Below are 24,650 nucleotides of genomic sequence, written 5' to 3' on the forward strand. Positions count from 1 at the left end.
CACCTTCTTTATTACATGTAAGAGATCTCAGTCTTTAAATATACCCTCCGTTTAAAGTTTGGTCCATTTATACCGTCGCCGTCCAACTTTTTGACTACATATGCCCTTTTGGGCGTTAGTTGGCCAACTCGGAATATCCAACTCATTTTACTTTTATTTAAATGCCAAATGGATTTTCCACGTCATTTTATGTATTATCATTTGACATTTAATTCAAGGGAAAAGGGTCAAATATGCCCCTAAACTATTCGAAAGGTCTAGATATACTCCCGTTTAAAGTTTGGTCCATTTATACCCTCGCGTCCAACTTTTGGTCTACATATGCCCTTATAGGTGTTAGTTGGTCATTTTGAAATATCTAACTCATTTTACTTTTCTTTAAATGCCAAATTGGATTTCACATCATTTATATATATTATCACTTGACATTTATATTAAAAGAGAAAGGGGTCACTTATGCCCTAACTATCCGACCCAATTTTAGAACACATATACGACCGTCTTTTAAATGGTTCAATTATGCCCCTAATCCGACTCATATATATGTGAATTATTCTGTTATTTACATCATCATCGCCTGCTGCAGCTTGCGGTTGTGTCTGTAACGTTGTTGCGGTGAATTCCTCCGCTCTAGCCCTTGCCTGTCAGGTTTGTGCCTCCAGCTCTGCGTTGCGCCAAAACGCTTTTCAACCTCGACTTCCTTTTCCTTCAGTTGTCGTGTCATTGATTCCTCGGCGGTTCCAATCAGAGCACGATAGTGTTCGCCATTTAAACTTCTAGTATTTATATACTTTGATTTTATCAAACAGTCTTTTCACTGAAACATTATCTCTTCTTCTTTGATGTCAGGGTATACTATAATAATGTCAAAGACTAATTGAATAGTATTTTATGTTTCTTCCTATTTGATACTATCAGAGTATATATAAAGATACAAAATAGTAAATACAAAATAATAGTTAAAAAACAGAGAATATGAAAATATCTAGACACATTTATTTTTTTGGCCATTTTGACCTGCCCATATTTAATTCAATCCGCCCAATTGTCACCCTTAATATCTATATACTTTGATTGTATCAAATATTCTTTTCACTAAAACAGTATTTCTTCTTCTTTGATGTCAGAGTATACTATGATAATGTCAAAGACTAATTGAACAGTGTTTTATGTTTCTTCCTAATTGATACTGTCAGAGTATATATAAAGATATCAAACAATAAATACAAATTAATAATAAAAAACAGAGAATATGAAATATCTAGACACATTTATTTCTTGGCCATTTTAACCTGTCCATATTTAGTCCAACCCGCACAATTGTCACCCCTAGTATCTATAAATTTTGATTCTATCAAATAGTCTTTTCACTGAAACACTATCTCTTCTTCTTTGATGTCAGAGTATACTATACTATTGTCCAAGACTAATTGAATAGTGTTTAATGTTTCTTTCATTTGATTATATTAGATATATAAAGATATCAAACAGTAAATACAAATTAATAGTTAAAAAATAGAGAATATGAAAATAAAAGATAATCGTTTGTAAATAATTTTTCTTTTTAAGTATATGTGTTCTTTGGGTTATGATTTAGCACATATAATTTATTTTTTCATAATATTTGACATAATTAATATATAAAGTGCACTGAAATAATAATTTCAGACATTCAATACATTTGTTGTGCATAGTTCCCCAACTCTTAATTTATTTTACTTTATTTGGACTCCAAATTTAACATTAAAAAATAAAAAATTTATATTGATTATACGGTAACAGTTGTATAGCTGTAAAAATTATAATCATGTCATATATCATATATTTATATAAAAGAGAACCATAGGTTTGCCTACGTGGCGACATCACTAGATAGAATTTTCTTTTAAATTTATTTATTTCCAAAATAGTCTTCCTTTTCATGAAAAGATGTGACTTTTATAAAAAAAATTATGACTTTTATGAAGAGTTGTGACTTTTAAGGAAAAATTTGATTTTTATGAAATGTTGTGACCTTACCAAAGGGTTGTAACTTTTTCAAAGAATTGTGATATTTCCGATAAAACACAATAATCATTTGTTTACACTATTCTTTGTTGTCTATAAACAAAGGAATTTCCTCTCATTTTAAGACAAAGAAAATTCTGAAGTTCTTCTTCTTCTACACAATTAAATATTTATGTACTTTACTCTTGTAGAGTGACTCACTAACATTATTATTTTTGTATCAATACATTTGTGAATATAATTGTTTCATCCTAAGAGGATCTATTCTTTTAAACCCCAGATACTAAAGGAGAATAATTTTCTTAAGGCACATTGTACATACTGGCTCAATTTTTTCTTTCTATTTCATTCTATTATTATAGATCCTAATATATTTTTTACAGTCTTTAATTTATGCTTATGATGTTAATTTTTGTGTTTGAGTACATGTTTTAAACTTTGTAGTTTATGTTTCTACAAAGTTTTAAGTATTTGTTAGTTCAAATATTTTCATTAATTTCTGCTTATGATATTAAAATAGTTATTTTGAGTATATGTTTTAAGCTTTGTTGTTTATATTTCTACAAAGTTATTATAATATTTGTTAGTACAAATGAAGATTATTTATTTATTAGATGAATTTAATATTTATGATGTTCATCTAATTTTCCAAAAATATCAAATATTAATAGTACTTTCCGGAGGAAAAATGATTAGCTATAAAATCAAATTAAAGATGATCGACTGAAAGATAATGATAAGATGTTATAATCATAGTTTTTCATTGCATTATTAATGTTTGTTACTACGTAATCTTGTACCTAACACTATGTTTGGATCATTGTTACCTATTGTATTGTATTGTATTGTAACGTTACTCTACGTAAAATGTTTGTTTTGATTGTTACTTAAAATGTATTGTATTGTATCGTTAAATTTGGTTGTTACGTAACAATGAAAACCCCTATTTTATGAAACAACCAATTTGGTGTGTTTCCATTGTTACTTAATTTCTTTCAATTATATATTTACATAATATTTCAAAATACTATTTTACCCTTTATCTTAATTCTTTAAATCTAGTCAAAAACCTCCTATCCTAGAATAATTAGGACTTTTTAGTAAATTTATAAATTACAATACGGTACGATACGATACGATACGATCAAACTAAACAATTAAAATGTTATTAAACAACAACAAACAATACAGTCTAACCAAACATTGTATCTACTATACAATACATACAATAGAGTACAATACAATATAATACATTATAAACAATAAGAAAGATGATCCAAGCAACGTGTAAGGTAATATATTGTTTTAGTTTTAATGACTGATAGGTCTTAAGTGTTTTTTTTTATGACATGTCTTAAGTATTATTTTATAAATTATCTGATATTAAATTTTCGCGTGAAGCGCGAATAACTTTTATATATGTATATATATATATATATATACATACATATTCTAAACCCGCATATGTGGCACTACCATAAAATCAGAATTTTTTTTAAAAAATTATTTATTTTTAAAACTAGCTTTCTCTTTTCATGAAAAGTCGTGACTTTTATGAAAATTTGCAACTTTTTTGAAAAATTGTTACTCATATGAAAGGTTGTTACCTTTCCGAAGGGTTGTAACTTTTCCAAAAAATCGTGACCTTTTCGAAGGGTTGTAAGTTTTCTAAAAAGTTGTGACCTTTCAGACAAGGAACTCTAAGCATTTGTTCACATTACCCTTTTGTTGGCTATAAATAGAGGGATTTCCTCTCGTTTTAAAACAATGAAAATTCTTAACTTTTGCTTCTTCATCTGCACAATTAAATATTCATGTACTTTGCTCCTCTTGAATGATTCAGTGACACAATTATTTTTATATCAATACTGAATAAAATCATTTCATCCTAAGATAAATCTATTCATTTAAATCTCGGGTTCTAGAGGGAAAATTTTTCTTAAGGGGATATTGTGCATTTAGTGACTCAATTTTTTTCTTTTTCTTTCATTCTACTGTTACAAAAATACTACTATGTTTTTTTTATAGTCATAAATTTATACTTATGATATCATTGTTGTTTTTGAGTACATGTTTTAAACTTTGTTGTTTATGTTTCTGCAAAATTATTGTTATAAGTATTTGTTAGTACAAATTGAATAATACATGTTTATTGAGTATCCGCAAGTTTTATCTACTAAATTGTTGAAATTACAATAAAAAAAAATTCTTAAAAATCTATATTCCCATCAATTGAAGACGAGATTCAAATTTGATATGCCATTGTAAGGACATAAAAACCTTAAAAATTTTATTGCACCTTGATGTGCAAAGTAAACCAAGAAAAAAGATCAGAATCAATAAACTTTTGACATGAGTTCAAGGATGTGCCGGATGACCTAATAGAGGAATATGACTTGACTAAAACCTTTTTTAATCCCAAAAACATAGATATCTGCACAATAAATTAATTGCTCATATTCAATATGAAGCATGGGCAAATTCTCAAGTTTATTGCAAGTTGTAAATTCTTTTCTTGAAGTAATAAATGTGTTTCTTGACACTGCGATTGGAATATAAGTATAGTTTCAAATTGAACTCCATCACACTGGTATGAACAAATTGAATGATTTTGTGTAATATCTTTTCATTTCAAGTATATATAGTAAGTTGAATTGTTGCCCAATATGATACATTCTCCATTTAATTTTTCATATTGATAGTTATTTATGATACATTTTAATGGGAAACTTTAAAGTGACACATGTAAAACAAAATGATGGGCTGAACTTTTTACGCGTTAGAATTAGAATATTTATTGATTTTTTCTAGCCTTTTGAAAATTTATTTATTTATTTCTCCCTCCACTAAAGATTATAATTTATTAAAAAACTTAATATCTTATGTTGGTGTTCATTTGATTTCCCTAAAATATCAAATAGTAACATATTCTGAAAGTAAAATAATAAATTATAAAATCAAATTAAAGATGACTGATTGAAGAACAAATAATAAGATGTTATAATCATTATTTTCCTATACATAAAAGATTTTGGATATTATTTTATAAATTTTGTGATATTAAATTTTATCTAGAAACACGAATTATTTTACTAGTTTAATAAGATATATATATATATGCAAAATATTTTTAAATTTGGAAAAGGTAATTGAGTAGTAGTAGAGTCTTGTTTTTTGAATGGAAATTGACAAGTAGTCCATAGGTTTTGTTGCTCCCTCACCTCATAGCTCCAACAAGGTTGAACCTACTCTCCCATGGAGACTCTGAAATCAGCAGTTCCCGACGCCCTTAAGCAAGAAATATCCAACAGCACACCCTCTCAACTTCCATCAACATGCTCTTCTCTACTCCATTTCTTCCACAAGTTGCCTCAATTTCATCAAGTTCTCTCTCCTCTTTTCTCTACTACTTTTTTTCCCTTTTTTCCTTGTATGTTTATAATACTTGTTTCCATCTGTCTGGTGCTCATGTGTACACAATTTGGACAAAACAGCGCAATTTTGTTTACATTGTGCTTTTTTTACTATTCCACAGATGATTAAGGACTTGACGGACCCTTCAGTGGCTCTATGTTGCAAGGACCGGAATGCTGCTTTGGAAAACAAGCTTAAGGGCAATGAATGCTTTTCCAAAGGAGAGTATTCTAACGCATTGCTTTTCTATTCCAAGGTCGGTTAATTTTGTTTTTTCTAAATTATGTAATTGATATAGATAGGACAACTGGACAAGCTTTTCCCAGAATTGGTATCTTCATTCTGTGATTACATAATCAGACTGATCTTATAATATTATTTCCATCCTCTCTAGGAGTTGGGATATTAGACAAATTTACAATAAAAAATGCAAAAAAAAGTGGAAAGAAAAGAAGAAGAAGGTTTATATTGGTTTGAAACAACTAACAAGAAGTATGGTACGCCAATTAACGTACAACCAATAGAATAAAGTCAGTTCACTACTGAGACAACTCATCAAAGTTGTTTCAGATTCAGTGGCTAAAGCTTCTGTTTGGACTTTTCTATACTTGAGTTAAAGGCACCTGTATACTCATTCATAAAGGTACTCATCAAATATGTATTTCTAGTCTAAGCATGTAGGACTAGCTAATTTACTTCCAAGAAAAAAAGGAATTACCAAACTGGAATCTTTCATCTCACCAGGTAGGATTGATAAAGCATTCTTGAGATACTGTTCAAACCGTAACTGCACCACGGATTAACTATTAGCCGTTTCAGAATTGTTAGAGATTAGGATATTTATGTTTTATGTGTGATATATTAGATGTGTCTTGTTGGTTTTGAAAAGGGAGATTAAGAGAAGCCTTAAATTCATTAAAATCTTCCCTTCAATGCCTTGTTCATGTGAACTCTGGTAAGTGAAAGAAGCAGCATTGGAGCAAGACTAAGAAGAGGTGGAGATAAATGTCGTTACCCTTATGAAATTTCTGGTGATAGACTATCGCACTTTCAATTTGGGGTATTTAGCTGTGGGGTAATGAACATGCACACTTAATGTCAGTTTACCTTCATCCATAACACGTTTTAAAAGCTGCATTCCTTCTAGACTGTCTTTCCTGCTTTCCTTTTCTTATTTCTTTTGCATTTTAATTTTCACTCTTCTTCTGATAAGTATTTGGCAATTCCTAATAGAAGATTGTTGTTGCCACTTCTGTGGATGGGATAGGCACTGCGCTTTGCTCCTGTAGATATGGGTGATATGGAGATAAATCTGGTAGCATTGCTGTATGTGAACCGTGCTTCTACTTTGCAGGTGAATATTAAATGTTATCTATTTGCAAGCTGTTTCATGCTATTATTTTTAAGAATTGGTTCAATAGTAAGGATGCAACAGGTATATGTGGTATGGACGCTTGTCAAAAGTTCGAACTTTGTAATTGACTCGAAAATGATAGGAAATCTGGTATTTAAGTGGCACTAGGGTTGAAGCATGGGCCCATACTCCTCTGAATTTTGAACCTATGGGCCAACTGGGGTTGGCAAACTAACTGAAATGGGATTTCTCAGTTATTAATTCTTTTGTTCAGATTGCTGTTTGTTATTTTCTTTTATCATTTAGCAAATATCCTCTTCTGAGTTCATTGGCACATTATAGTTATCATCAAGGAGAAAATTAAAAAAGTTGGAATTGTTGATGGGTAGTTTGATGAATTTTGGTGTGCTTCAAGTAAAAGACAGTCAGGACTACGTGTTCGCTGAGAAGCTATTTTTTTGTTTGAGAAGTTAATATATCTATTATTAGCAAAGAAAGCTACACTAATGATGTACTTTCAGTAATAATTACAAGTACTAGTTAGAGAAAGCAAAACCTACCACCTAGTCCCCCATAAACATTCCAAAACACTAGTAATGTCCTTTGCCTCTTGAGCGAATTTATGCATACACCAAAAATAGAAAAAAGACTAGACAGCTCATTTTCAATTTCTGGAAAGTGATTATCTTATCATCAAAACATCTCTGGTTCCTCTCCTTCCATAATGTCAACCAGATGCAAGCTGGGACAGTCTTCCATCTCTCCCTGTGTCCTGGCAACTACCATCTCTGTTCCAGCAAGCCAGAACTTCTAATGTATTCCTTGGCATAGTCCATCTGAGCCCTCTCAAATGGATGGAAAACTGCCAAAGTTGTTCTGTCACTCTACAGTGTTAGAAAAGATGATTTATCATCTCAGCTTCAGATTCACAATAAGGAATCTGAAGCAAAGATGAAGACCCCTTTTCGTAAGTTTGTCTTGTGTTAAAACAGCTTGTCTGGCCACCAACCAAGTAAAACATGCCACCTTGTAAGAGATCTCAACTTTCCAAATCATCTTCCAAGGCTTGGAACCAAATTGATGACTTGTATTACTGTTGCATACTTCCATTTATAGGCAAACTAGTAAAATTACCCGCGCTTCGCGCTGGAATTTAATATCATGGAATTTACAAAATAATACTCAAACACATCCGTCATTAAAACTAAAACACTATATTACCTTACATACAAGATTGCGTAGTAAAACACATTAATAATTAAATTAAAATGAAAGTTATAACATCTTATCAGTTATCCTTAATAACGTAAGCATAAATTAATAACGGAAAAAATACATACCAGGATCTGTAACATAAGCAATAGTATTTGTATCAATTAGCCACTCCACAGGAGCAAAGTACATGAATATTTAATTGTGCAGAAGAAAGAAGTAGTTTAGAATTTTCAAAGTAATGAGAGGAAATCCATCTATTTATAGACAATAAAGGGTAGTATGAACGAATATTTATTGTGCCTTATCGGAAATATTACAACTCTTTGGAGAAGATGCAACCCTTCGGAAAGGTCACAACCTTTCACAAAAGTCACAACTTTTCATAAAAGTCGCAACTCTTCATTAAGTTTGCAACTTTTCATAAAAATCACAACTTTTCATTTAAATCACAACTTTTCATGTATGTAGGGCTAATATTGGAAATAAATAAATGAAAAGAGAATTCTGATTTGTGGTGACACCATGTAGGGGGATATATGATATGATATATGATTTGACAGGGAATCTTCCCTGCTTGTCCTTCAACCAAACTAAACTGTCCACCCTGGTAGAATAATCCTTGAACTGTTCAAGGGTGTTGTAAAAGTCTGTCAACCTTTCCACTTCCCAATCATTGAGCATTCTTCTAAAGCTGAGATTCCATCCTTGATTATCCCTGACTTCCAAGATTGTTGCTCTCTGCTGTTGGTTCAAAAGGTATATATCAGGAAACAAAATCTTCAAAGGTTGTTGACCAATCCAAACATCACTCCAAAAAGAAAATAGTTCTGTTGGAGTTCGATAAACTTGGACTGATATTTCACTGATTAAGAAATGTCAAAGGAGGTAGAGGCATTAATGGAGATAAAGGAAGAAGCAGAAAAAGAGGAACTTGTTTAGCTAGAGAAGTTCAGGTGCTAGTGCTGAAAATACATGGTAGGATTTCAGACAAAGGTTGTGACCAATCCAAACATCACTCCCAACCTTTTTTCAGGAACAATTATGAGGTCATGTTGTATTCTAAAATCTGAATCATTTTGTTTCTTTCTTCATTAGCAATCAATACTTTGTATTCTTTTATATACCAAACCGAATGTTTTTTGTCTTCAGAAAATGGGCTTGCTTTTGGAGTGTTTACGAGATTGCAGCAGGGCCCTTAGAGTATCTCCACGCTATGCCAAGGTGAATGCAGCTGTACTCACTTGTCTCCTTTTTTCTTTGATAAAATGCTTAAGGTTTTCCATTTCGTTTAATGTATATTGTTTTATCTTCTGTTTTTTATTTGAATGAAGAAAGATACAACATGTCTTTTGGGTCACAACGAGCAGTTGATCTTTTATAGTAGCAAGAGTTTGGAATGTCAGTGCTATTTATTCAAAAGGAAAACTGATCTGGTTTTTGTCCTCCTTGTGCTGTTTCTTTTTGACCAATAATTAGTTGACTTCTTAAAACTGAACTCAGTTAACTCCAGTGAGTGGCTGAGTGCTCGATATTACATTTGGCAGAACATTCAGTTTTCCTCTGTCAAGCATCTTTCTCCGTTCTATTCCATATAATATTCACGTTATTTATAGTATATACTGTTGACAGAAAATCAATGGATACAACAGTTAACTACTATTTTTGGGGGGGATTTAAAGCTAATTCCATATTAATTTCTTCAGTTTCTTGATTAACTCTCTTTCACATCTCAACAAAGTGAACTGTTGTCTTTCAATTATACTTTATTTTAGGCATGGTTCCGGAGAGGTAAAGGAAACATTTCTTTGGGTAAATTTGAGGATGCAATTCGAGATCTGAATATCTCATTAATGTTAGAGATATCTTCAAGTGGAAAAAGACAGATTGAAGCAGAACTAAAGATTGCACTAGATAAATTCAAGAGAATAGGGATCCCGGGGAAGAAAACCAACCAGAATCAGTCAGAAGTTCCTGGTAAGACTCTATTGGTGACGAATTAATGTTTCTCTCTTCTTAGAAGACCAGCTGTTAATCATATGAAACCTAATTATGTTTTTATTCCCAAAAATAGAAAAAGACCAGCTGTTTATCCCTGAGAATCCTTCCTAAAAAGTACCCAGTGACAATTTCATTGTCTGTTATATTATATGTTTCTTTTGAATGTGAAAAGCTATGCTTGCACCTTCATCATACTTAACTCCTCCACATTCAAGGTTGCATGTATTAAGCTGATCTCATATTCTCATTAGTATAATTATTTGATGTGCTTGAAAGATTGACTCTGATGCTGAACAGCCGATATCTATTCTTATAGAAGTGTTACTGTTGAGGACAGCAGTGTTCATCCTGTTTCCTTCGTTCTACTCCAGCATTAGACACCAGTTTTGTGCCTATTATCTGCTATCTTATCTTTGAAAAATGAAGCAAGTATATAAATCTTGCCTTATCAAAATAAAATACAATAAGCAAAGTATACTGTTGCACACTTTTTTTTGGATAACCGTGGTGTCCCAGCCAGCTTGTGCGCTTCTCGACTAATTCCATGGGATACCTGCCACTTTTGTACTCGTTTCTTGTCATCTTAAAGGATTACCTTTATTTATTGGTAAAGTTTGTGCACATTCTACAATGAAAAATATTCGAATTCTAATGCTGATTAAGCACCATACAACTGTTCATCATTCTCTTCATTGTGTATTGTTTGTGCATGTCGTTTTGTTTATCAAAATCAGGTAGCTCTTGATTTGCTTTGCTATATGGTGACATGCTTCTCTTCTCCTTTGATCTCTTATAATGTAGGTCTTATGTGACAGATGAGCCAGACCAAGTAAAACTTCAGTGTTTGCTTACTACAACCAAGGGGAGAGGAATGTTTTGTGTGGATGATGTTTCTGAAGCGTCCTTAGTTCATAAAGAAGATCCTTATGCTGCGGTATGAGCCAAACCTTCCGCCTTTCACAATGTCAACAACTTTTTTTTATAACAGCTGTAATTGGGCTAGCTTGCACACACCTAAACTAATTCCATGGTGTACCTGCTACCTACCGTCATCACCAAGTACTGGGAAACTCTATCCAACAAGGCTTGGATATATGGAAACAAATCACCTAGTGTTATTTGCCTCTACTGGGATTTGAACCTGAGACCTCATGGTTCTTAACCTACTTCATTGACCACCCTTGGGTGCAGTGTCAACTACTCTTCTTATTATCTTGACGAGTATAATTTTTTTCCAAGGGATGCATTTTCTTTTATAATATTTGTGGCATCCAAATAATCATTTTCTCCTTCTGCTCCCCCTTCATCTTTCTTGGGACTCTGATACAGCTCAGTCTGAGGATCTTTAGTTTTTCAAATACCAGTAATAAACATTAAAATTATGAAGCACTAACCATTTGTTTCAAGGCTATCTGGTTCTTACCATGCTAAATCCAATGCAGGTTATCTTGAAGAAATGTCGGGAGACTCACTGCCATTTTTGCTTCAATGAACTGCCAGCAGATGCCATTTCTTGTGTGTCATGTTCAATTCCATTGTACTGCAGTGACTGGTGTCAAAAACAAGCTGGCGCGCCAAAGTTTGATAGGAGCTCTAATAGTTTTAGTGATCTTGAGGGCTTAGCAGATGATCTGAAGAACTATATGTCAGATGTTGTTCTGGCAGGCACTTCTACTTTAGATACTGGGCATATTGCTGAGCACAGGCATGAATGTCAAGGTTTTCATTGGCCTCTGATATTACCGTCAGAAGTAGTTTTGGCTGGTAGAATCCTTGTGAAAGTCATCGAGCAAAATAGACACGCAAGTGCGGATTCTAACCTTGTTGGGTTCCTGGTAAATGCTCAAATGTTTGGGTTTTGTTTTTCTTGTCTGTGTTCCCAAGAAGCATTTAATTGGATAGCTGATGACTGGATTTTGTAGGATCTTTCTCACAATTATGTACAACTCCCTCCTGAAAGCAAATTGGAGATGCATATCTACTCTATCATTCTACTGCACTGTCTTCAGCATGTTTACAGAACGGAACTGCCCATTAGTGGGATAATGGTTTCAAAGGCAATATCCTTTCTCCAGAAATTCTCTGCATTCTGAATGAAGAAGTTGCATGCAGGTTTCATGCTGATTGTACAATGATATTATTCTTTGCATCTCTATAAACTAGCAAATATTCTACATTAATCATTCTCCAGATTCCAGAGAGGAAAAAGAAAAGGAAGAAGAAGAAAAGAAAAACATAAGCCTATGAAGATGAACTGACGGTGTCTAAATATGCAGCTATACCCAAAATTTTGTTAGATTCAGTCTGGACAAACTGTTGATATTAAGCTTGCTTTGTGGATTTGTAAACCTATGTCTCCATATACATTGCTTTTGATGTATTCTTAATAACTGCTAATCTTTCTGTTAAACACTGTTAAGAGCTCAATGTTTTGGGATGGATTGATAAAGAGAATATACATCTTATTTCTGTTTGGGGCACTTCTTTATTTTGACTCAGCATGATCCTCATATTTTTGCTTTGTTGGTTTGGTGGTACTGTGAATCTCTTTCATTTCAAAAAAAAAAAAAATTTCGCTTAGAAAGGAGAGATGCAGTAATAGCTTTTTTTGAGAACCCTAATATGCTTTAGTACTAGGTCATTACCATATGTCTCTGTGGCTTCCTACATCTTTACTGTTTGAACTTTGGATTCAGAAGTATAACTCTACTGAATGCCCTCCTTTGAGTCCATGAATTATATGGAAAAATCACTCCAGCATTAGATTTTGGGTGATCCTCAGAGCCGTTGTTTTCCTTGCAGCCTGTTATCCTTCTTTCTCAAATCCAAGTAAATTCCATGGCAGTTGTCCGTATGCAAGCTCCAGAGGTAAAAGGGCCAATATACGAGCCTGGGAATGCTTTAACCAGTAATATAGAACAAGTATGTATTTCTCTGACACACATTTTCTATGTCTTGTGCATTAGTTTACTGCATATCTTAGCTTAAATTGGCACTCACAGGGCATTGCAGATAGCTCAGAATATCATTGACTAGTACACTGTTATTTTTCAGAAATTTGAGTTTGGTAAAGCTTCAATCTGTGGTTCTAATGTTTCCTTCTACAGGTTAAAGTGGGTCAAGCTGTTTATGTAGCTGGTAGTTTTTTCAACCACTCTTGCCAGCCAAACATCCACACATATTTTCTTTCACGGACCCTCCATGTACAAGCTACAGAATACATTTTAGCTGGTTCTGAACTGGAGCTATCTTATGGCCCCCAGGTAACAATGTTTAGTCAGAACCTCTGTCTTTATTTTTTAAGATTTAGGATTTTGGAGTCTAAAATTAGAACCTTTATCTTGCTTTCTGAGGTTTTAATATCACATCCTTATATTTTCCTGTGAATGCTAAATAGAAGTAGTCAGCAGCAGTCTACACAAATTCCTAGGTCATTGCTATCATTATGATTTGGTAACTGAAGGAAGAAATTCTGAGCACTAGATTATTTCAAGAATGATCAAGAAAAAAAAGTATCATAGATTTCAATATGTTCCTGTAACCTTTTAAAGGAAACCAAAATAGGGGGAGAGGGATGGAGAGGGAGACAAGGAGGCAAGCTCATGCAACTGCAGCTTCTGGCCCTTTGATTTGTTTATTATCTTTCTACTGTGTAATGTTTTGTCAATTTGGGATGTGGTTGTTTGGCGCGCTCATGCAACTGCAGCTTCTGACCCTTTGATTTGTTTATGATCTTTCACCTGTGTAATGTTTTGTCAATTTGGGATGTGGTTGTTTTGCAGGTAGGGCAGTGGGACTGCAAAGACCGTCAACGACTCTTAGAAGACCGCTACTCATTTACATGTCAATGTACTAGCTGCTCAGAGTTGAATGTTTCTGACCTTGTCATCAATGCTTATAGGTGCACTAAACTAAATTGTTTAGGAGTGATCCTTGATCGTACTGTCACTACATGTGAGAAGCAAAAACTGAAGCTCCTCATTGATGCCCCTACAGTGTACAGTAAGCAGGTATTTTAATGATGCAATTGTTTCTAGGACAAATTATTTTTGTGAAAAATGATACTCAGAAAATATTATTAAGAAGGGTTGACTGCATTATTACACTGAAGCCTATTTATAGACACTACATTACAATCATTTTAGATGTATGCGACTATATACAATCATTTTGGATGTAGGGGCGAATTTATGTGTAAAAATTGGGTCACGGGAACCCGTGGTCATCCGACTAAACTCGGATTTCTTGTATATTTCTTAAAAAATATATCTAATATTAGCTAAAGGAACCCATGCTCGAAATGACCAGATGGTTCACTGGTTTGAGGGTCCATTTTCAACATTGCGGTCTCTGGTTTGATCCCCGCCAGCTACTCAATTTGCCCCTTTATTTTTTAGATTAAAACATGTTTTAAACTCTTAAGCCCTAATATCAGAATGTTTTCTTTTAGTAATAATTGGAATATAATAGGTTTCCTTCCACTTCTTAGCAACACTTTTTTCTTCCCTCTTCATATTTTACTTTTATTTTTCACACAAAGAAGCTCCAACTTCAAGCCTTTGAGAATCTAGAGAAAGTCTAATTTACATAAATCCCATAGTGTAAAAAATAAATTACATTTTTTCCCTACCTTTTTTCTAATTAAAATAATTCCTTAAAATTTGTACCTTCCGGATACATTAAAGAGTATTTCAGATACATTATAACATAAACCGGATACATAGTATGTAGCTCGGATGACTCGGATATATTACCATGTCTCGAATAGATTAATTACATTAGGAGAGAAATGAGGGACTTGAGGTTTTTAGAAATAGAAGGGGATATTGGAAATAAGAAAAACATAAAACGTGTACTTCAGTAATTTTTCCCTAGAGAAATCATCATTGCCCAAGGAAAAATTCTTTTTAGTTCATGATTTCTCTTCTTAGTACAAAATAACAAAACTGAAATTTTCATAATACTTGACTTTTTAGGATTCTCATAAAAAAATTAATCTTGTCATTACTTGTAATAGGAAATCATCTAAGAGCTAATGAATTGGTTATCTCATACTTACATATTTTGTAGATGAATTTGACATTGGTAAGTTTTTTTTTAAATTCAAGTTGAAAGGAATGCATTCCTTTATTTTATTATTAATTTTGAGGGGGTGATGAAAGAGGTGTGATTCCTCTTCTTTATTATGAATCTGTGGTTCTAGAATGTGAAAGAGGTCTGGATCCTCTTTTTCTTTAATTATGAATTTGTGATTTCTTGTTCTCAAATGTGACTGTGAAAGGGTATGATTCCTCTATTTTATTATTAAGTTGCAAGGGTATGATTTCTTATTTTTTAATGTGAAAAGGGTGTGATTCCTTTATTTTATCTAAATATGCAAGGGGTGTGATTCCTCTATTTTATTTGAATTTGTTAGGGTGTGATTCCCTTTTTTTATTGTGAAAGGTGTGTGATTCCCTTATTTTTTTTTAAATTTGCAAGTTAAATGTGCGACTAAGTTGAATAGTAATTCGAATTTATAGGAACATTTATCCTTGAATATCTATATGGATAAATTCTTGATTAAGCAACCACTTTCTAGTAGCGATTCTTCAGTAAATTCACATGTAGCTCTAGAAATTCAAAGAGACACAATTCCACCTCCTCCCTTAAATGTTGATTGAATTCTTGAGGTTGGATCTCTTAAACGGGATTTCAAATAAAGAAAACCCATTTTTGGATATGATACTAATATTCAAGATGTTGTGAGAAGACATTGTATTTTGATTAGGCCTTATCAATTGAAACTTTATGTATATCCAAGAACAATGTTTAGGACCAAAGATCAACAATTTAATCCTCAGCGGTTTAAACCTCCACATTCTGCTTGGTTCGAATATAACATAAAAGATGTTGTATTTTGCTTGTGTTGTTAATTGGTCAAAAATGAATTTGAAAGTCGTGGAAATCATTTATACAAGATGGTTTAGAATGAAACCATGGTTTGGAAAGAATTTGATTGCATGTTGATGAGTTAAATAGTATTCATGACAAATATTTGATAAGATGCTAGATTTTGCGGATCAACGTCAATGAATTCAATCTTTTCTTCATAACCAAAAAGTGATTATCAAATTCTCTTAAATGCATCAATTGTTGTGGTAAAGTTTCTCTTAAGAACGAATTGCCATTTTGTGGTCATGATGAGAGTAAAGATTGTGATTACAAAAATCTTTTTTCTTGAACTTTTAGACATGGGGTTAAACGTTCCGGATGTGGGAAAGGTAATATTACAACTTGCTCCAAAAAAATGATATGAATATTTGTTCGACAATTCGAAAAAGATTGTGGATGCTTATGCTAAAGAAACAATTAAAACTATCATTAAAGACATGGATGATGATTATTTTGGAATACTAGTTGATGAATTGAAAGACATCTCACATAAAGAGCAAATGACACTAACACTAGTCTTACGATATATTAACAAAAATGGAGAGTTGATAGAAAGTTTTTTGGTATTGCATGTGAGTGATACATCCGAAAGATCATTGCAAAAAACAACATACTCTTTATTTTTGGATCTCTCGCTATGTCTGTCGAGACTACGTGGACAAGGCTACGATATAGCTAATAATATGCAAGGAGAAAAAATGGCCTAAAGTCTGTGATTTTGCAAGATGCTCCGTCTGCATATTGTATTCAGTGCTTTGTTTATCAATTTCAATTGACACTTTTGTCTCTTTATAAAAAGCATTTAGGACCCTTCGGGGTGGCCCAATGGTTTGTGAGCTATTGCATAGAAGCGGAGTTTTATCTTGTGCACACCCAAAGGGTATCGCCTTCGAATTTCCATTGTCATAAATAAAAACATTTGGAGCATCTTGCAAAATCTAAGATTTTTGACCATTTTCTTCTTGCATATAACTAGCTCCATCTTAACCTTACTCCACGAAGTCTCAATAGATATAGCGAGAAATTAAAGAGTAAATTGCTTTTTGCAATGATCTTGGAGACGTATCACTCACATGAACAATATCCAAAAAACTTTTTATCAACTCTCTATTTTTGTTAACAATATTGTAAGACTATTTTCATCTGCTTTTTATGTGAGATGTCAGTATTCTAAGGTAATCACTATCCATGTCTTTAATGATAGCCTTAATTGTTTCTTTAGCACAAGCATCCACACTCGCTTTTTGAATTGTCGAACAAATCATCATAGCATTGTTTGGAGCATGTTGATGGTTAACCCCATGAAATTCTAGAATTTTAAGAAAAAGACCTTTGTAATTGGAATCTTCACTCTCATCATGATTACGAAACGGTAATCCTTTTTTAAGGACCTTACCACATCAATTGAAGCATTAAAGTAAATTCGATAATCACTTTTTGTTTTCTCACTTTGCTTGTGAAGATTGAATCGATTGACGTTGACTTGCAAAGTTTGGCATCCTATTCAAACATTTGTTATGAATACTATTTACATCACCAACATACAACCGATTTCTTTCGTGACCGTGGTTCCAGGTTCGAAAACCTTTTTGTATAAATGATTTTCCCGCATTGCATTGACTTTCAAATTCATTCTTGAAGAAATAACAACACAAACAAAATAAATCACCTATTATGCAATATTCCAACCAAGCAAAATATGGAGGTTTAAACCACTAAGGATTAAATTGGTAATCTTTGGTCCCAAACATTGTTTTAGGACATACACAAAGTTCCAATTGATAAGGCTCCATCAAAATATAATGTCTCCTCACAACATCTCGAATATTAGAATCATATTTAAAAAATGGTGTTTTCTTTCTTTAGGACCCCGTTTTAAAGATCCAACCCCATAAATAATCAACATTTCAAAGAGGAGGTGAAATTATCTTTCTTTAAACTTCTGGAGTTACATGTGAACTAACAGATAGACCGCTACTAGAATGTGGGTGCTTAATCAAGAATTCATCCATTTATACATTCAAGGATAAATATTCCTGCAAATTTAGGATAAGAGAATCACACATCTTTCACAATAAAAAATGATGGAATCACACATTTGCAAATTCATATAAAATAGAGGAATCACACCCTTGCAAATTTAAATAAAATAGAGGAATCACACCACTTTCTCATTAAAGAATCATACCCTTGCAACTTAATATAGGAATCACACTTCTTTCGCGTTTGAGAATAAGAAATCATAATAAAGAAGTGGACTCTCACCTCTATCTCGTTCTAGAATCACAAATTCATAATAAAAAAGAGGACTCTCACCTCTATCTCATTCGAGAATCACAAATTCATAATAAAGAAGAGAAATTACACCCCTTTTACATTTTTTTTTTAAGAAAAGGGAATCACACCCTTCAAAATTAATTTAAAGGAACACATCACTTTCAACTTGAATAAAAATAATGAGATCTTACCAATGTCAAATTCATCCGTAAAGTATGGAAATCTGAGATAACCAATTCATTAGCTCTTGATAATTATAAGTAATGACAATTTTTTTTTTTTATGAAAACTAAAGTCATGTATTTTAAAATTTCCGATTTTGTTAGTTTGTTTACTAAGAAGAGAAATCATGAACTAAAAAGAATTTTACCTTGGGCCTTGGCAATGATGATTGTCAATGGCTTGAAGTTGAAGATTCTTTATGTGGAAAAAAAAGGAAAATATAAAGAGGGAAGAAAATCCTTGTTGGGAAGTGGAAGGAAGCCTACTGTATTCCTATTATTATTATTAAAAGAAAACGTTTTGACTGGCGAATTGAGCTGCTGACTGAGATCGAACCAGAGGAAACAGGCCCTCAGACCAATGAACCATCTGGTCATTTTGAGTATGTGTTCCTTTAGCTAATATTTAAGAAGTATACAAGTCATTATGTGTGAAGTCTAGTAAACTTCTGAATGCTTGTTATTGTTATTACTAGTTTGAATGCCTAACACATTCTTAACATTGAAGGTTGAGAAGCTCAAAGATGCTAATATTGCTGAAGTGGCTTGCCATGTTTTTGAATCTGATTATAAGTTGGAACCTCAACATTGCTTGGTTTGTGATTCATATAGAGATCTGGAATCTTCATGTGCGGCAATCAGTCAAACTGAGAATTGTTGTAAGAGGTACGATAGACCTTCTCATTCATCATGCTGGACACATTAACTTCAAAGAATATACTTAAAATTGGAAAAAAATATGTTCAAGAAGTCGTTGGGATAGGGCACAGGTTTATTGTATTTGTTGTCTTTAAAAGTTGTCACAGCACTCTCCAAGTTTGACAAACTAATTGGCATGTCGATATAGCACTAGACTTCAGAACATTGAAAATTGATGTGTCCTTTCATATCACACAACTGCTCTGGTGAAAGTTGACCTTCATTTTCACTTTTAAGTAGCTCTGGTACTTACTTGCCAAACAGGCTGCAAGATGCAATAGCATCAAATGATGTCCCAACCAATATTCTTCGAGATGCTGTGAAGTATGCAGATCTTCTCAGAACAATATTCCATCCTTATAACAAGATAATTGCAGAGGTAAATACAGGGTCTGCTCTATGATGTCCTCTGTTTCAGTGAGCAAGAGTAAATTTGCTTGTGGGGTTCATTGAATTGCCTGATAATTAGGGAGGAACTAATATTTTTATTCTGTTTATATTTTTCAGGTGGAGGACAATCTTGCTCAGGCATTCTGTTTGGTAGGAGAACTACAAGCTGCTATTGATCACTGTAAAGCATCTATACAGGTTAGCTTACTCTGCAGTATGGAGCAAATTTACTCCCTTTGAGGCTCATCTATGAATTGATCATCAGCACATTTATTAGTTCCTGACGTATAATTATCATTATATTATTGGAGGGGCATTACTTCTTATAAACAACAAATTTCAAGCGGAGAAATATAAATAATCAAGACAAGAAAATCGGAGTAACAAAGTATAGTATTTGATTTCAAAATGAAGTGTGTTACAATCTCTATAATAATCCTCTGATTCTTCAACTAATATGAAATATGTTAAGACTTGAATTTGATTTTATACCTAAGGGCTTGAATAGCTTGATCTTGAATGTTCGTCTTTGTGAGAAATATTGGAGAAAATATTATTGAATTGCGTATCTAAATTGTTACATGAAGACCCTATTTATAGACACTACATTGGAAACCTTTTCCAACTAGAATTCCTATTCTTATTCCTATTCTAATTCCTATTCTAAGTAAAAAATACTTATTCCTATTCTAACAGTCTTCAAACTTGGATTTGAATTATTCGTCACGAACTTATGACGAATAATGAATATGAACAGGTAACTTGATTTTTAAAGTCTTGATATTTGCCTTTGTTCTGTAACTTCGAACATGAAGTTGCAACTTGTAGAGAATTTGCAGCCTTTGATCCACGAGCTCTCTTCTTGCTTCTTGTTGTTTAGAAACCCCTCTTTCTGAGAATAATGAAGACCCCTATTTATAGTTGTAGGGGTGGTGTGCCTATGAGATTTGATTGGTTCGTTTTAACTAACCAATCACATTCCTTTAATGAGAAACTTCAATTTGATTGGTTGGAACATGTAACATATACACGTCGCATTATTCTAGTGACTCATTTTATTTGACTTGGATTGCCACATAACTTTGACACGTGGCATTATTCTAGTGACTTATTTAATTTGACTTGGATTTTGCCATAACTTTGACATGTGAGATAATTTTAGTTGTTCATTTAATTTGACTTGGATTGTCACATAACTTTGACATGTGACATAGTTCTAGTGACTTATGTAATTTGACTTGAATTGCCACATAAGTCTGACACGTGTCATGATTCTAATGGTTCATTTTTTAATTGACTTGGATTGCCACCTAATATGAATTGTTTTTTTGAATTTACTATAATCCAAATTAATTTTCAAATTTAAATCCAATAAAATTTTAAGAGTCCAAGTCCCCAAGGCCTAACTCGAGTGGCAAAAGGTGGAGGGTTTGTGGCTTAAGTCACAGGTCCAAGCCCCACACCAGCAAATCCTAATATTTAGGTGGAGAAGGGTAGAGGGGCAGACCCATTATCTTTCGAGTTTATAAGACTGTGATTGGTCCAAAGGACGAGTCACAGGCAGATTTCTCAATAATCAATTTTTTTTAGTAGTCTGATCATCTAAACCAGAAAGTTCCTATGGAGAAGCATACTGACCACCTAATGGTGTACCTACAAGCAATTTGGTCTCCACTTCACTATTCTTTTGATCCGATATTACAAGGTATCGCGACTTGGAAGAAGAGGACATCAATTTTTGAAGTAAACCATGATTCAAATTGCACAAAAAAAGAAAAGAGGACAAGTGTTTTATTAGCACTTAAGTTAGTAATTCAATAATCAAGGTTATGAATCTAGATAATAAATAACTGTTTCTTTGAGCGCAAACTATGTATAGTCAAGGTGATGTTAAGTCCTTGACTTAAGATCATGTGATGCCTTCAACTTAAATCATATAGTATTTACCTTAAACGGTGTAAAGTCTTTGGCTCAGACAACATGATGCGATCATCTTAAAACATGTAAAATCTTGGCCTTAAACGGTGTAAGGTCTTTGGCTCAGACGGCATGATGTCTTCAACTTAAATCATGTTAAGTCTTTGCACGCCTTAGACGGTGTAAAGTCTTTAACTCGGACGACATGATGTCATCATCTTAAAAAGTGTAACGCATTTGCTTTAGACTGTCTAAGTCTTTGACTCAGTCAATATGATGCCATCAACTTAAAACATGTGAAGTCTTTGCCGCAGACGGTGAAAAGTCTTTGGCTTAGACAACATAATGCCTTTAGCTCAAATCATGAAAAGCCTTTGTCTTAAGACGACACAAAGTCTTCGCCATGAGCAATGTAAAATCATTAGCTCAAAATACAACAATTTTGGCTCAAATAATATAAAGTTTCTTCATACCTAAAGTAATATTTTTCTATTTATGAAATAAATGGAAAATGAACTTATAGATTGGATGAATAAAAAGAAAATTGACAAAAGCAAGACCAAGAATATAGGTTGACCTCTGTTAATGAGTTAACGCGAATTATAGTCACAAATATAGTGTCTAATAAGAAAACTCATTAACAGAAGTCAATCTATATTCTTGGCCTTGCTTCCGTCAATTTTCTTTTATTCATCCAATCTATGATTTCCTTTTCCCTTTATTTCACAAGTGGAAAAATATTACCTTAGGTACAACTAAGTTTTATATTATTTGAGCCGAAAGTGTTGCATTGTTTGAGACAATGATCATACACTGCTCATGGCAAATACTTTACACCGTCTTAGGATAGGCTTTTATTGATTTGAGCGGAAGACATCATGTTGTCTGAGCTAAAGACTTTGCACTATCTGTGGCAAAGACTTCACATGTTTTAAGCTGATGACATCATATCGTCCGAACCAAAGACTTTACACCGTCTAAGGCAAAGATGTTACGTGAATTAATATTATGGAATCATGTCATTGGAGCCAAAGACTTGACATCGTCTAAGGCAAAGACTTTACATGATTTAAGTCTAAGGCATCATGTTGTCTGAGCCAAAGACTTTACACCGTATGGGGCAAAGATTACATGATTTAAGCCAAAAGCATCACATCATCTTGAGCCAAAGACTTTACATCGCTTAGACTATGCATAATTCGCACTCAAAGAAACAGTTATCTTGATTATTGAATTACTAATTTAAGTGTTAATAAAACACTTGTAATTTTTTTTTGTGCAGTTTGAATCAAGCTTTACTTTAAAGATTCGACGTCCTCTTCTTCCAAGTTGCGATACCTTGTAATATCGAATCATAAGGATAGTGAAGTGGAGATCAAATTGCTTGTAGGTACTTCCTACTTTAGATGATTGGACTCAAGATTTTAATTTGGACGGTATTAAATTTAAAGGTTATGTTGCAATTCAAATCAAGTTAAATGAACCACTTTATGTGACAATCCAAGTTAAATTAAATAAGTCACTAGAATTATGGCACATGTCAAAGTTATGTGGCAACGGAAGTCAAATTAAATAAGTTACTGAAATCATGCCATGTGGCAATTCAAGTCAAATTAAATAAGCTACTAGAATCATTCACGTGTCAAAATTATGTGGCAATCTAAGTCAAATTGAATGAGCCACTAGAATAATGTCATATGTTCTGACTAATCAAATCAAAGCATTTCACTAGAGGAATGTGATATCAAATCCCATAGCCACACCACCCCCTACAATTATAAATAGGGTGCCTCATTTTTTTTTGGGGGGTGGGGGGTGTTCAAGAAGAGAGCTCGTGGATCAAAGGCTGCAAATTCATGGTCAAAAGAAAATATCAAGATCAAGTTACTAGTTCATATTCATTATTTGTTATAACCATACAAGTGTCCGCGCCGAATAATTCAAATCCAAGTTTGAAGATTCGAGATCAAGCTATTCAAGCCCTTGGCTATAATTCAAGTCTAACAAATTCTAGAGTGTAACACACTTCTTTGTGAAATCAAATACTACACTTTGTTACTCCAATTTTCTTGTCTTGATTATTTATTTTTCTCGACTTTGTTGTTTACACTTGCATCTTGGGGAAGATACATTATTCACCATCATATCCATTGAAATAGTGCTTTCATATGCTAGTGTGAATAAGCTGTCAAGCGACTGATAATTTAAGAAACTGGGCTCTTGAATAGATGTTGAGTAGCTCTAAATTACTGCTTAGTGCCTTTTTATTTGTATTGTGTGAGCACATTATATTTGCATTTTCTTATTCTTAGAATGAATTAGGGACTTAAGTTTGCAGTTATCATCTTCTCAGAAAGGAAAAAAAAACTTTAGTTTACAGTTAATATCATTATTACCAGAAGTTTCATTTCTTAAATGATAATCTGATTAATGTTTTATGAGTTGTAAGCAGATCTTGGAAAAACTCTATGGTGCTAACCACATTGCCATTGGAAATGAATTGATCAAGCTTGCCTCCCTTCAGATACTGGTGGGTGATTCTGCTGCTTCTGGTAGCATAAGCAGAATTACTGCAATACTTTCGCGATATTATGGATCACATGCAGATGAAATATATCCATATTTGCGACTTCTTAAAGTTAGACAAGATGCTGATTAGAGTCACATTTTATCCTGTTGAGTGCTCAAATAACAAAGCTGTAAAGTAAAAATTTGCTTGTACTTGCATGATCCATCTCCTTCACCAAGTAAAACCCACACTTCTATCAGTTTCATACTTCGATGAAGCTAAGCTGGTCCAGTCACAGGTTATGTAACCGCTGCTTGTTTGTTGATCTTGATGAATTGCTTTCTGAACTGTCCTAAACACATTTCTTCAGCATGAACATGGGAGTGTTTATTTGATTGACATATCATCACCATATATGAAAGTGGGAACACCAAAGGTTGACATACCAAAATGTCCTTAACAAAGTTGATTAGCATGTCTGTTCACTTTTACTTGTCCATTACGCTAAAATTAATTAAATGTTCATTTTTTACTTTTTACATGTTAAACCGTAGCATAAGTTACTATTCTCTCAAATAATTTCCCAATTTTAAAGACTACATATCAATTATGAAGTGTGATAAAATACTTGTATTAATTATTATTCTCAAGCGGAATGCAAAATTCAACTTAATGGTCATGCTTCACCGATTGATTGATACAATCAATATAATGA

At 33.1% G+C, this 24,650-nt stretch overlaps 1 protein-coding gene across 5 annotated transcripts; it reads left to right on the top strand.

The window, feature by feature from the left end:
• The first annotated feature begins 5,162 nt into the window (after positions 1-5,162).
• Positions 5,163-24,418, top strand: LOC107012345 (SET and MYND domain-containing protein 4). 5 transcript variants are annotated; one of them, XM_027915904.1, is made up of 16 exons: positions 5,163-5,391; positions 5,543-5,677; positions 6,689-6,775; positions 9,140-9,211; positions 9,763-9,964; positions 10,804-10,922; positions 11,431-11,823; positions 11,911-12,045; positions 12,791-12,910; positions 13,096-13,251; positions 13,771-13,998; positions 18,929-19,086; positions 19,384-19,498; positions 19,627-19,707; positions 22,709-22,812; positions 23,879-23,991. In XM_027915904.1, the coding sequence occupies exons 1-15, from the start codon at positions 5,263-5,265 to the stop codon at positions 22,769-22,771; spliced, it is 2,193 nt and encodes a 730-aa protein (XP_027771705.1). In that variant the 5' UTR covers positions 5,163-5,262; the 3' UTR covers positions 22,772-22,812; positions 23,879-23,991. The 5 variants fall into 5 exon arrangements, with proteins under 5 accessions (XP_027771705.1, XP_015067649.1, XP_015067651.1 ...); XM_015212163.2 differs by lacking the exon at positions 22,709-22,812 and having other exon boundaries at positions 23,879-24,418; XM_015212165.2 differs by lacking the exons at positions 5,163-5,391; positions 22,709-22,812 and having other exon boundaries at positions 5,540-5,677; positions 6,658-6,775; positions 23,879-24,418.
• Positions 24,419-24,650: the final 232 nt, after the last annotated feature.

This window comes from Solanum pennellii, chromosome 3, assembly GCF_001406875.1.
Source record: "Solanum pennellii chromosome 3, SPENNV200".
Taxonomy (NCBI): Eukaryota; Viridiplantae; Streptophyta; class Magnoliopsida; order Solanales; family Solanaceae; genus Solanum; species Solanum pennellii.

What these genes read in the sequence shown, in the direction of transcription:
- LOC107012345 (XM_015212163.2), top strand. Translation starts at nt 5,263, where the DNA reads ATGGAGACTCTGAAATCAGCAGTTCCCGACGCCCTTAAGCAAGAAATA. An exon ending in TATCTCCACGCTATGCCAAG is followed by an intron (nt 9,212 to 9,762) that starts GTGAATGCAGCT and finishes ACTTTATTTTAG; the next exon opens with GCATGGTTCCGGAGAGGTAA. An exon ending in GTGGGATAATGGTTTCAAAG is followed by an intron (nt 12,046 to 12,790) that starts GCAATATCCTTT and finishes TTTTCCTTGCAG; the next exon opens with CCTGTTATCCTTCTTTCTCA.